General features: G+C 36.3%; 1 protein-coding gene across 4 annotated transcripts in view; it reads left to right on the top strand.

Moving 5' to 3' along the window:
• The window catches only part of galnt13 (polypeptide N-acetylgalactosaminyltransferase 13), a 40,597-nt gene that overhangs the window by 17,277 nt on the left and 8,556 nt on the right, over positions 1-14,764 (top strand). For 2 of the 4 annotated variants that reach the window (XM_023337599.1, XM_023337598.1), the window contains 9 exons: positions 504-711; positions 1,915-2,085; positions 2,745-2,862; positions 5,445-5,625; positions 7,912-8,051; positions 10,714-10,812; positions 11,631-11,765; positions 12,033-12,062; positions 14,058-14,284. In XM_023337599.1, the coding sequence (XP_023193367.1) occupies positions 504-711; positions 1,915-2,085; positions 2,745-2,862; positions 5,445-5,625; positions 7,912-8,051; positions 10,714-10,812; positions 11,631-11,765; positions 12,033-12,062; positions 14,058-14,243 (1,268 nt within the window). In that variant the 3' untranslated portion in view covers positions 14,244-14,284. The remainder of the gene's footprint in view (positions 1-503; positions 712-1,914; positions 2,086-2,744; positions 2,863-5,444; positions 5,626-7,911; positions 8,052-10,713; positions 10,813-11,630; positions 11,766-12,032; positions 12,063-14,057; positions 14,285-14,764) is intronic. The other 2 variants (XM_023337600.1, XM_023337601.1) reach the window with 2 other exon arrangements.

Raw genomic sequence — 14,764 nt, 5'->3', positions numbered from 1 at the left:
TCTGATTTCCAGATGGAAAGGTTTTTTTTCTTTTACCCATAAATTCTCACGTGGCAAAATGTCATATCTTAAAAAGAAATCATTATCATTGCAATATTTGTAGGATTTTCTTTATGTTATCCATAATGTGCCTATTTGAATGTGGTGCTCTTATGTGGCATTACTGCTGAGTTAAACCGATATAATTTTGCAATACAAGCAGGTATAGTTGTTTAAATATAAATAGTTTGTGCCAAATGCGTGATTCAACAGTTACACAAGTTAATTGAACTTTTTTGTGAATTCCCTTTAATGAGAAATTCTTATATAATTATATTATTTGTTGCAAAATACAATTTACATTTTAAATGTGTTGGTTTAGAAATAAAAGCTTTTAATCCTCTTTCATGTTGTCTGTTATTTTCTGATTATCAGCTGGCTGTTGAATAATCTTCTAATGTAATTACTTTATTTCAGCTCTAGTTGAATTCCTGTTCAGCTGATTTCCTCCGTTTTTGTTTCAGACTTCTTAAGGGCAAAGCTGGAGGATTATGTGCGAACATTAGAGGTTCCTGTGAAGATTCTGAGGATGGAGCAGCGGTCGGGTCTGATCAGAGCCCGGCTCAGGGGGGCGGCCATAACCACAGGCCAAGTCATCACCTTCCTTGACGCTCACTGCGAGTGTACGGTGGGCTGGCTGGAGCCCCTGCTGGCTCACATCAGAGAGGACCGGTAGGAGCCAAAATGAGGATTTCTGACAGAGAGAGATTAAAAAATGCTTTATGAGGGTAGAACGTCACTGTGCAGCAGAGACTGTTAGCCAATTTAACCTTCATGTTGACTCCAGAAACACTTTTTGTTAATACTGCTGTTAACTCACCAGTTAGATGAATAGGTGCTTGAACCACAGCTTGATGTGAACATTACTGGAACAGCAAGCTGTCAGCCGGACACTTGACGATAATTGGTTTGTTGCCTCAATGGAGTGTTTATCTCACTGTCATTCTATAACCCTGCTAACACAGCTGCAAGTTGGAGATTTTTGAAGGGAACTTATAAGCAGAAAACATCTTACCTGCAATAGATAACTCTTTTGGTGTCTTTGTTTTGTAAAATGATTTAGTCCTGGAAGCTAAAGCTAGCAACTGGTTCTATGTAACAGAAAATCTCTAAAATATCCTATTAATGAAATCTACCTGAATCTGGGAGTTTATTTTGTCTTCAACAAGGCTCATCTTTAAAAAAAAAAAAAGAAAATAAATATAAGTCTCTGTTTGATGTATAGTGGATTAATGTATTGGCCTCTAACAAGAATGAGGATGAACAAGAAGCATAAGAGCCAGAATAAAAATAGTCAAAAAACACATAAAAAAGTCAAACAATTCTGACCAATTAAAATAATGCTGAAAATAAATTATTTGAAAAATTAGTAAAGATCAAGTAAACTGCAGACAGGTATATTTTAGTACTCACAGAACGTGTTTCATTTTTGTCTTTTATTTATGGGAAAAACTACAAACCAGAAATTACAAACCTTACAATGCATCAGGAGTTTTTTCCCCTTTACCTGCATAGAGATACATCATCTTAAAATGTATATTTAGTATGAATTAATCTTATAGATGTGTCTATAATGCATTTCCTGATATTGTCCGAGGTTTTTGAAAATGCCATTATGTGACTCCAACTACTGTATTATTAAAACATTGCATTAATGAAATGGTGCTGCTAAAAATTCACAATAAGTGCAAATTTACCTAATTGACAATGTTGACCTCTGAATTTATGAATTAGTAAATTTGTGAGGAAAGAGGAAGACAGTCCAAGAAAACTCATTGAGACTCTAGTCTATTAAAGTCATAACTTTAAAATAAAATGTTTATTCATTGTTTGTTGTGATTTTGTTGCAGTTAATTATCAAATTGTGTCTTTCAGAAGAGCAGTGGTGTGCCCTATCATAGATGTCATCAGCGATGAGACATTTGAGTACATGGCAGGTTCAGATATGACTTATGGAGGGTTCAACTGGAAGCTGAACTTTCGATGGTACCCAGTTCCTCAGCGGGAGATGGATCGACGTAAAGGAGACCGAACACTTCCAGTCAGGTACAGAAGATGATGGATCCTCCACATCCACAGTTGGAATCAAGAACATATTCAATAAATTATTTTCGCAGCTTAAACAACAAAGAATTAAACTTAGTCATATATCCCATTTTAACAGAAAAGAGAGCACAACTTCTCATCTGTATTCACTTTATTCCCTTCAACAAATTATCATTCACAGAGTTAAAGGATAGACATGGTTACTCTTCTAAGGCTTTGTTTTAATTTGCAAAATAAATTAGTTTGTATTGTTTCTTCAATGCCTCACTGTGCTACAACAGGATACTTTAAATTACATGAATACAAAGCTCCGTACCAAGTTCGCTACAACTTTTATTTTTTGTTGATATAAAACATTAGTACATTTCTCAGAAATTATTTCTTTCAACCTATCTCTGCTTTATGGTGCAGCAGTGCCTCTTCATTATAACCAACAAATAAATACCTCTATGTAGCCTCTTTTCATCCATATGATCTGATTTGGATTGAATACTAATTTTTATCAAAGAGAGAAAAAAATTCTAATTTAACCTAAGGATAAATAATCTGTCCTAACATAACATGAATTTCTCTTATTTTTATTTACTAAATAGTCCAGCAAGATTTAAGCAAAGACCTTGTTTGTTTTTTGGCAATAATTTTTTGTGTGCTTTGTGCAGGACTCCCACGATGGCAGGAGGGCTATTCTCCATAGACAAAACATATTTTGAAGAAATTGGAAGCTATGATCCGGGGATGGATATATGGGGTGGAGAAAACCTGGAAATGTCTTTTAGGGTGAGTATCAGAGGATATAATGTTATCATCCAAACAGACTTGCTTGATGGCAGTGGATACATGCAAGTTCTCCTACCTGCATGCATATTTGATTTAAAATATATGGGAGAGGTGAGCAGAACCTTCATCTCTCCCTCTCATAGTCAGAAAGGTTACACAAACACTGTCAACACTAGATTATATCATACATCCCTCATACTACAGGAAATATATCATGCTCTTGTCATTTATTGGCTCCACTGGTACAGATATGTACAAAATGGGAGAGAAATTGTTGTCATGGAAACATACTTACCTCACACACCTTGCTCCTCACTGTAAGGCAAGATAAACATACTTCCAGTTGTTTAAAATGTTTATAATGTTGCTTAAAATGTATGGACAGCTTTAGATGAGTAGCCATTTTCTTGTATCCATTACATTTATTGTTAAGATCAACACATATCTGCTTTTCTAATGTTATGCCTTATTGTCCTTCCCATTTTGAGGAGTGACTACGAGAAGTGGATCCGTATGTCAAACCATGCTTGTAAAAAAAGTCATTAATACTAATTCAAACTTTCTACATTATACATTAAAAACAGCTTTAGTTAGATATATTTTAAAGAATAGTTAGGGGTGAGAATAATTGTAACATCAATGATTTCTCTAAAAACACTTATTTCTTCAGGTGGGATTTTTTTCCCACTCATTAGAGTGAGAAACTTCAATTAGTGTTGTCAGTAGAATTTTCTTAAAGAAATTTTATGTCATAATAATTTAAGACATTAAAGCATAAATAATGCCAGAAAGTTGTTAAAAACAATCATTATTGTGTGCTTTTCCTGAACAACCCCCAGAACACTAAGAAATAATGACAAAAGCAAAAAATATCTTGATTATTTTGTTATTCTTTACACAAAGCTTCCATATCTCTATATCTACTCTGGACAATTTCTTTTTAAACCTCCAAACAGAAACTGTTTCATTACTAATGGCCACTGCCTTTCTTTTGTAGACAAATTACAGTGTTTAATGTAAAGTTTGTTTTATAGTTGATGCATTAAAAATGGTGCATTAAAAAGTAATGAAGGCTGCTTACGTTTTTCCTCTGCAATCTTCTGAGTTGTTGCACCATAATCTGCCTATCGGCAGCTGTTTGTTGCTCTACTTTTCCCCTCCAACTTCCTTCCTGCTGCTTGGGAATATTGAACCAGAAATATGAAAATAGGTCATATTGTGAAGTTGTGCCTCCTGTTCATAGCCTGAATGTAAACCAATGTAATCTTAATTCTTTGGTAAAATTAACATTTTCCAGCTATAGTTTTATGTGGTAACATCAAACTGAACTTTTGGGTTGTCAAGTTTAGGTTTGTAACAAATTTAGGGTTTGGTATTAAGAAATACTAATTTGCTATGTCTGTCCCTAATTGGGCTTTTGGCTACAATGCCATGATATCTTGTCTTACCTATTTTGAAGAATGTCAAGTTAAGTTTTACCCTAATGTTATCACATTTATCCCTCAGGATGCTAAGTCATGCATTACTAATAAAAAGCTTCTCAACCTTTTGATCTACTCCAAATTAAACAGATGCACCGATTTGTGTCATTGGCCATTTGTAAGCTAGAATACTAGGGCAGTCCTTAACAACACGGCTGTCTTGACCAGAACTAAAAAGTAGAGGCAACATGTAGTTTTTATCATCTTCAGCATTGGAATAATTCCCAGGAAATTCTAAAATATTGTCATGAAGTGCAATGTAGAGGTGGTGAGGCAGATGCAACAGACCCAGGATGAGATGATTATGGTGATTTAATGGTGAAAATAGGCTCAAATAAATTCCAAAGTCCACAAAACCTGGCAGCACAGTTGAGCAGAAGGCTAGGGCTCAGCACTGGTAGCAACAGGCTACACGCATGGACAAGACACATTGACACGGACCCGACTGAGACGCTGAGACACAGGTGACATTAAATACACGGGAGGGTAATCACAGAAACGAGACACACCTGGGAAACAATCAAGGGGAAGACAGGACAACACAAAGACTCAGGGACACAGAAAAACTCTAAACACACAGAAAAACACAGATCCTGACAAATATACTGTTTAAGTCAGAAGTGAAAACATTGTTTCTGTATCTTTCTCATAGATGTCAAAAATGTCGTCTTGTCTTGGCTACTTATTTGTTTAAATTACAGATTTTAGTGTTGCTTTCTTTGAATTTGATGCTAAATTTACACAGTATTTTCTGTCTTTTATTTTTACTGAATTTTCTTTATTTTCGTGTGGACCACTTTGAATTACTTTGAGAATGATGATCTACAAATGAACGTAACTCACCTCCCGTTCCATTTCGTTTACAGGAATTGTTGGGACACCAGTGATGTAGCAAGAACAATAATCATCGTTATCTTTTCATTTTTTGTCCCTTAATAAATGTACTTAAAAGTTGGATATTCCTAAAATTTTCATTGTGAAATCTTGCTGCTGCCTTAATCGATGCATTTAATTTTTGCTTATTTAATAAATTACTTCAGTGCAGAGAGTACTGTTTCTACAAACTCATTTTTTCATTTATATAAATCCCTGTCTTCCCAGATCTGGCAGTGTGGTGGATCCTTGGAAATTATAACATGCTCACATGTGGGGCATGTTTTCCGCAAAGCCACTCCATACAGCTTTCCTGGAGGAACAGGCCAAGTTATCAACAAGAACAACCGACGGCTGGCTGAAGTCTGGATGGACGAATTCAAAGACTTTTTTTATATCATCTCACCAGGTATAGATCTTTGCGACTACATGTTTTTTCCCCCACTTTTATAATACAAGAGTACGTCTCAGACAGTTTAAAAATGACGTACACTGTTAAGGTTTTAGGAATTTACAGAGGAGTCAGGGATTTGCTTCATATTTTATTCAGCGTACATTCCTCTTTAAAAGCAGATACGGACCGTCCTCATTACCGATCCATTCTGGTCTTGCTGATATTACATTTAGCAAATTGCTCTGAAAGGATGTGTCTGGTCTATTTTATTATTTTATTCTCTTACAGAGTCCTTTTCTTTTCATCCATTTAATAATTCACATTTCTCTCTCTGCTCATATGCTGGAATGTGAGGCTGCTGTGTCATCTTCAAAGGAGGCTAATTCATTTTTGCCTTCAGACACACTTTAAGCGCTCTCGTGAACTCAAGTTCAGAAATTTGTCAAAACTGGTCCTTTCTCCAATAGGGCTTCGGCGCATATGGAAAAACTAGAGCAACAGGGCTGTGCAGCTTGAGAGATGAGTACCCCTCCATCTGTTGTCTCAGTAATGTGATTACCCTTTAGCAGAAATCACTTTTCCGGAAATCTCTGGCTAAGTGTTCTAGATGGCTTGCCAACCTATAAGGGATCATCCTTAATCTGTGGATCTTCCTCCACAAATTGTGACCTTCTCTGCGGCTCGGTCAGGCAGGACTCTCCACGGGCAGGTGTGCAGACAGAGCCAGCATTGTGATGGATGGCTTTTGCTGTGCGCTGTGGCCCAGCAATGCCTCTCTGTTCCTCCTGGACATTATTGAGGATGATCTGAGCTGTGCTGCTGCTGCCAGCGCTCACTTATTGGCACAGAGGAGCACGCCGTGTTGCCTCATTTTTGGACAGCCCTATAGCCTTCCTAATAAAAGTGTAATTGCCTCCTTTTTTCCTTCTTAGCAGAGTGTTTTAGGATCAAAGAAGCTTCTGGTTCTCCAAAATATTATCTGCCTCCTACAGTCCTTTGCAAAAGTAGTCACAACCCGCAGACATTTGGCTTTCGCTGTGTTGCACACACTGCAATTGGATTTTATGTGGTAAACCAACTCATATACTGTGTGACTAAGTAGAAGGAAAAAGAGACATGTTTTTCAACATTTTCAAAAAATGAAAATCTGGTGTGCATTTGTATTTGACTCCCTTTATTCTGACATCAATAAATGAAACTATTGCAACCAATTGAAATTAGAACAGTGATCAAAATTTCAAGTCTTGCCTCAGATTTTGAACTAGATTTAGGTCTGGGTATTGACTGGGCTGTTCTAACACAAAAATGTGCTTTAGTCTAAACCATTCCACTCTATTCCATTTTGGGGTCTCATCTGATCGCAGAATCTACATTTACATGTTTGTATTTGTCCTTTTGCAAATTTTAAGTTAACTTTGTAGGACTTCTTTTTAACTGTGGCTTTACTTCTTGCCACTCTTCTCCCAAGGCCAAATGTGTGTAGCATAACAGCTACCCTATCAACAGACCCTCTCACCTGAGCTGTCGATATCTGCAGCCCCTCCAGAGGTGCCGTGGGCCTCTTCGCAGCTTCCATGCCTTATAAATAAAATATTTTGGCTTGTGGTTGTAATGTGACACAACTTCTAGGGGTATGAATACTTTTGTTAAATGCTGTAGATATTTCTTCTATGTTAAATGGTAAACATGTGTTGGTATTTGAAGGTGTATGTCCTTTTGTTTAGTTACTGTTTGACTACCAGTAGTTTTTGCAGCGCACTGTTGTTGGTCACACATTTTGGCTGGTTTTTGTAAATTGTGCTATTTTCTCCTCATTGCAATCAAGCTCTTTCATAATAAATTACCACCCTGCATGTATCTGCACACGAGCTATGACTCCTCAAGAGGCACTCCAAGACAAACCATCTGCTTGATGAGCTTGTGTCTGTGCCCAGTTGCTGTCTAATCCGTCCCTTCTTTTCGGTTTCAACAGTGCTGATACATCAGGCTGTTTTTATTTGGCAGCATGATGTTTGTTTCTAAGAGCAGCATTAACCTAAACAGTGCTGCTGTTTGGTATGTGCAAAATGGACTCAAGAGGCCAGGTTAATTATGTATAACTTAAGAGAAAATCCCTCCTTGATTAACATCGTGGCACAATTTTTTATACAGAACTGTGGCATGTTGGTGAGAAAAGGCCCTCTGGTGTTTCTTTATGGTGTTGCAAGAAAACAGAACAGTTGTTTCACAATGGGAAAATATGAAATCAGCCTGATGACACTCTCTGATAAATGTGATTAACTCCTCCGTTGACTCCTGCAGGTGTGATGCGGGTGGACTACGGAGACGTCTCCTCCCGCAAAGCTCTCCGAGAGACCTTGAAGTGTAAACCATTTTCCTGGTATCTAGAGAACATCTACCCTGACTCCCAGATCCCAAGAAGATACTTCTCACTTGGTGAAGTATGAGCGCTCTTGTACATATTATTATTTATTTTTTTGTCCTACTGTTTGTCCGGTACAGGTGCTTCTCAAGATGTAAGAATATCTTTTGAAAGTGTAATTTTTCTAAAGAAAAAATATTTTTGTTTTTTGTTAGCTGTAAGCCATAATCATCAAAACAGAAATCAGTGTATTAGTTTCACATTTTAATTACTGACAGAAATTAACTTTTTGATTGGGCTTTTCTTTACACTCCTCTCAAGACTTCTCTGTTACTTGAGCACTTTGTCCTGCCACACCTTTTCCTTCCTCTAAGCTTTCCATTAGTATACAAAGTTACATTACTCAGCCATCTTCTTTAGCAGTGACCTTTCGTGGCTTGCCTTTCTTCGCAGGGTGTCAGTTGACTTTCTGCTGGACAAATTTCAAGTCAGCGGTCCTCTGCAGGTCATAAAATAAGATTTCTGCGTTCCTTATAAATCATTTTTTAGTGGTTTTACGTAATACAATTTTCTAGAACTACTCACTCTTGCGTAATAAAAATTATATATAAAACATGAGTTTCACATTTTGAATTGAAATTTAGGTTGTTTTATGATTGATTGGGACCATACCATGCATGTCTGTGTTTTCAGAAAAACAATATTACAGAGAGATAAATTCAAAGCTATATGGACCTGAGAAAGGCTGGAGAAAATAAGATAGAAGCAGCCATACTCAGTCTGTTGTATTGAATACTTTTAACAAAGTCCTGCTTGGATGCCCACACAGCCGATATTGATCTGAGACATTTACACAGTTATTCTGTGTACAGAGGGAGTGGGGAAAGGCTTATGTATCAATTTATCTGATCTCTACTTGGTGAGTAAAAATGTTTTATTTATTTTCTTGCAAAGATAGCAGGCTCTAGGAGTAAGTTTTTGATCTGCAGCAAGAATGTGACCATCGCATTAGCAAGATAATACAAGTTCAAACTCCTGCTAACTCAAGATGAAAGTATTTTTTTTAACTAACTGGATTTAGTTTTTTATGCATGCCTACTCCAGCGCAGCTCTGGGTAGAGGCAGAACTGACATGAGCCATGTCTCCCTCTAGCTATTTAAAAAGTAGTGTCAGTATAAGAACCTATGGTGAAAAGAACTTGAAATCCTCCAACAGCTGGGGATGGGAGGATTTTCATCAGTGCTGCTCTGTCATCCTGTTGTAAAAGTGCTGAATCTTTCTCTGTCACCTCCCCCCCGAGCCAGACTTCTTCTGACTGAGTCCCAATTACCATAGCACACTGTCAGCCTTTCTTTAAAAGCTGTAATTGTTGGGTTTTATATTTCTTAATTGTGGTGTTTTAGCTGTGCATATTAAGCTTAGAATATAGTCAGTTCATCTTCATCACAATGAATGTAGGATTTTAAGAAAATCCTGCAGTAAATGGAAGCCACTTGGCCCAATATTTGTCAATATGTGAGTTGTTATAGTTACTTCTTATGGGTTGAAGTTGGACTCAAGCTCATGTTTAGAAGAAAGACCTTTCATAATTTTTTCAAATTTTGTATACATGTTACATGTATACATAGTGAAATGTGTGGACTGGCTTTCTTATAGTTGAGGTCAGATTTAAATAATTTAAAAAACTGGATACTAGATAAATTGAAATACTTTGCCATTTAATTGCACTGACTGAAAATAAAAGAAGGATGTAACATGCGTCATGAAAAAACTACAGGTTTCTGCCAGGAGTACTAATAATTTTGAGTCAGATGGTCCTTGGAAAATGGTCAGTAATTCAAATACAGTTGTGATCAGTGGGTTAGAAAATTATCTAAAGTTGCGATGTGATGAAATCTTAAGAAATTATGTCATCTAGATGTAAAATTTATTTTATCTTAGATAATGAAAACATCCATGTAAATGTACACATTTATATCCGGTTTTATTTCTTCCAATAAAATTTCATACTTTTCCAGACTTCCCAAAGCTGCATAGAAAACTTGAATTGACATGATTACATTTGTAATTGTCTCCACTAAAAGATCTTAACAAACTTTATCTATTACTTTTTCTCTGTAATTCATCAAAATACTTGACTATGAGCATAAAGTGATAAGCAATGTTTATGCACATGTGTAAAAATAATGATTTCCTTAAATGTATGCAGTGGAAGTAGGAAGGGGAAAATTACAGTGAATGGATATGAAGTAAGTATATGAACTTGCAAGGAGGCAGATTCACCTTTAGAGCCACATTTTTGATTTTGGCTAAATGTGTCAGTATACTATTTATATTTCTTTTACAGATATGTTTCAACATAAGGGCATGGTGATAAACTCACAATTATTGTATTTCTGTAAAAAACAAATTTTCATATTTTGTCACATCGTCGTCTCCTATAGGATGGGTTGGTAAAAACATGAAAAACAGCAAGCTGGATAACTTTCCTGTTTGATAAAAGCCATTGATAGATGCCAGTTAAAATTAACTGCAGTGGTTTCCGTCACCATCATGAATCTATCTTGGGTTTTCTAAGAGGAAAATATATTCAGATCTATGACTTTTATGTGATCTAACTTTAGCTGCTTAGAAATACACAACTAACCATTTGCTGTACAAGACGAAATGGATTTCTGTATTGTGTTTTGAAAAGTGCATGCTTTGAATAGTAAAATTATTGGTCTGTACCGGCCTTCAGATCAGAAATGTGGAGACCAACCAGTGTGTGGACAACATGGGAAGAAAGGAGAATGAGAAAGTTGGCTTTTTCAACTGTCATGGCATGGGTGGAAACCAGGTGAGGGAACAAACTATTTTCTCTCTTACGGCATGTCTTTCTAAAATGTATAGATTATACAGAAAAAAGGCCACCTTTTAATATTTGACCCCATTGATAACTTGTATAAAGTTTCATATTTTTATCAGCTTTTCATGTTTAAATTATAAGTGCTTTTTTGAATGAGCAGTAAACATGCCTTTGATCACCTACAGGATCCCCAACTGTCCACAAAGCAGCACAGTTCTAAAAAAGAATGAGCTATTGAAAAACTATTTGTAGTTATATAGGATTACTGCCTTTTAAACAATTAAGTATTTTTCCACAACTTTTTCATGATAGTTTGCTAAAATGTTGTCCCAATCTTGCTGAGAGAACTGGTGCAACTGAGCCAGGTTTGCAGGCCGACTTGCTCACACAGACCTTCTCAGTTCTGCCTTGAATTTTTTTGTCCCACTGAGATCAAGTCTTGGTGATGAAAACTCCAAAACATCAACTTAATTATCTGTAATCCATTTGGTAACTAATCAGCCATTATATTTGGGATCTTGTCCATTCAGAAGAACCATTTTAACCTTTTGCTTTTTTGTTTTTTCTTTATGATTTGATCTGCGATAAGAAGTATACTTGTCCCTTTTTGAATCCAGTGTTTAGTTTATCCTTAAAGATCTTAAATTATTATCTTCATTGAATGCTTATTCTCAAACATGCAGCTTAAAAGAGTGAAAATTTAGAATAAATGTTTGTCCCTGTAGAAAGTCCCAGACGTTCTTCAGGTATTCTACACCTTTGGAATGGATTAATTGTGTTTTCATTAATCTTTGTGTTGAATTCCCCAGGTCTTTTCCTACACAGCGGATAAAGAAATCCGGACGGACGACCTCTGTTTGGATGTCTCCAGGCTCAACGGGCCCGTCAAGATGCTCAAGTGTCACCACATGAAGGGCAACCAGATGTTTGAGTACGACGCCGAGGTAGGATCTGTGTTTCCTGCAGTCCAAATCGAGGCAGTGGGATGTGGTCCGTTTTGCCCTCTGATGATTATGTCGTCAAATCGAAAGCAGTGGTTTACTCAAATAAAATTTACATGGCAGAAAATTGGAAAATGCGATGCCTCTTCTCTGCCGCTAGATGGTGTTGTGTGTTTTTTGTAGGTTTTTATTTTTTTAAGCAGCTCAATGTTGAGTTGCTATTTCCATCCAGCAGCTGTGTCTCCTCTCATCTTCTCTCATTTCATATAGTATGTTGGCAAGTGGGAGTATGATTTTGAGGTAAGCTGTCAAAGTTCTCCTGCCTTAATCTCCCTCTAGCTTATGTTCTGTGCTCTGAGTGCAGTGGTATCCTCTAGCGAGTTTGAAGAATCTGTGGTTCTTAGGTTAGAATATGTGAATATGTATAATCTATGTGAAATTTGAGCATGTTTTCTTAGCTTGAAGAAAAGGGGGTGGAAAATGTCACAGAATTTTACAGCTATTGTTAATTTCCTTTTAATGTGATATTTTTATAATTTCAGTGATTACAGATAAAAGAAGACAAATTTATACAAATAAATTTTTGTAGCAAATATCATTTTTAAGAAGCCAAGAGAACCTCTTAGTAATCAAAAATTATAATTAATATATAAACAATGCTTTGTAAGTACTTACTTCTGTGTGCATTATTGTTTTGTCATAAGCCACATTTACAAAATTTATGCAAAACATTGAATTTATACAAAACAAATCCACACATATATCATAATATATTGATCTTCTGCTCTATAGAGCAAAATAGAAAACCAAAGTAAGATTAATGACATTGGTTTATTCTGAATATTAAACACCAAGGTTTCATTTTACCTTACACTCCTGTTTGTGCAAGCTGTAACTTTAATATTCATCCAAATGAAAAAGCAGATGTTACGTACAAGACACAGCATGGCATTTTATGCTCCTGGGAGAAGTACAAATAGCCTTCCCTAAGCCTTCTTAAGACTTCATTGCCTGACTGGTCAAAATACATTAGGGCTTATGGAACTGGAAAAGTGTTTGTGTTTTAACTATTTATGAATTTTTAAATCTCTGGAGAGATGCATGGAAAGTCCTGCAGTGTAATCTGTGAGTGATTGAGTTGTCACATTGCTGATGTTTCGATATGGCGAGGCGAAGAAGCCCACGGGCTGTTCCCATCAAGCACAGAGCAAACCCCAGGGGAAATTCTTTAATTATGCTTTTGTTCTCAGGGCACTTTTGGAAAGTTGAAAAACAATGTGAATAAATAATGAATGAAGCAGACCAGACCGGTAAACAGTGTTGGGTTTTCACGACTATTGCGGTCAAGTTTATTTTTAGCACAGGTGTGACTGACAACGTCTGAATCCTGGGTCACTAGAGAACTGTGGAAAAATTCAGCTGGTCATCAGTTTCACTTTAACACATTTAAGTTTTCATATTTCTGTTGTTAAGTTGTTAATTGAAACCTCTTTTAATTTTAAATGCTGTTATGCATGTCAAAAGTAAGCTATTGTTATAATTTTTTTAAGATGTGCCGCTAATATTTTAAAATTCTGTTAAGATTTCATGAATGACATTTACATTATGTGCGAACTAGATTATCTTAAATGCACATCATATTCAGTGTTTAAATATAAGCAGCCTATATAAAATATATTCATCTGAGACCCTGTCTACTTTTTGGGCATAAACTGATATGAGATTTATAATAGTATGATCACTTTTTGCAAAAATATCATGATTTCACAATGTTATCATGGTTTCACAAAGTTTTATACTAAAATAAAAGTTCACAATAGGTAAACATGTGTGCCTTTCAGATAAATCCAAATTATTCTTAGTAGATATAAGTTGAAAGTTATCTTCTCAATTTACCACTATGTTTCTTCTAAGTGGAAGTAATATTAATTCATAAATATCAGTGGAGCAGCCAAGACATAATTCTGACTTAAATCTGAAAAAAGTAGAGAAAGCTAAAGATTAGTGTGGCCACATTTGCTTATAAAATTTTGTAAAAAATTGACATATAACTTAATGCCTTTAAATACACCTGAAGCCTGAGACTGTAGTAAACAAACATGTTTTTCCTCAACTGGGACTATTAAAAAGGTATGAAGTGTCAAAGTTTGGGTCAGACAATTTGTTCCAGTTATGATTCTCTTTAGCTTTGTTTGTTTTTTCTGCAAAAAACTGACACCCCAGTTAGAGAATATAAATAATTGTCTTACTTGCCTTTACGACCATGTGTTCCTCTTCCTTCCTGGATCCGTGCAGAAACACACCTTCCTCCACATCATCACCCAGTCATGCCTGACCATCAGCCGTCTGGAGGACGGCACCTACGGCCCCACTGTGGAGTACTGTAACAACAGCCCTTTACAGGCGTGGATCCTCCACAACTACACCCGCCTGGAGGTCGCTAGACACCTTTACTTCAGTCCCACCGATTATATTCTCTAAACTAACATCTGCTCTTTGGGGCAGTGTTTTGGGGGCATGAGGTGAGCACGTTAGCTGTTGCGATCTAGTTTAGCAATGTAGTTTAGATCGGTTAGATAGTTTAGTTGGTAGTTGCCTCCAGAGCAGATTGTCACTTTAGATATTTTATTTGCTTTTTGCAAGAAGAGCAGATGGAATCAGAGCATGTTGTGCTTCTTTCAGGTCTTAGAATGTGGATGCAGATTGTTCTATGAAGCATTAAAAAGCTTTTACTGGTGACCTTTTTGAGGGAATCCATGAAGACAGGGCAGAAGAACATTAAGCAATGACAGATGTCCCTTCAAGATGCTTCAGTGTATAAGATCTTATCTGCAGGACCTTTAGCTAGACTTCATGCTAAATTAGATCTCATTTGACATTTATTTTCCAACATGAATGTTTTATTTTGATGTGAATATTCACTGGCTGTGTCCTGGTCTGCCCACGCCTGGTGAGTGATGTTTGAAACGGAGGAGGACGTGTTTATTTTTAGCTGATTATCT

The sequence above is a fragment of the Xiphophorus maculatus genome, chromosome 7, assembly GCF_002775205.1.
Source record: "Xiphophorus maculatus strain JP 163 A chromosome 7, X_maculatus-5.0-male, whole genome shotgun sequence".
Lineage (NCBI taxonomy): Eukaryota > Metazoa > Chordata > Actinopteri > Cyprinodontiformes > Poeciliidae > Xiphophorus > Xiphophorus maculatus.
This window is presented reverse-complemented; position numbering and strand designations above follow the sequence as displayed.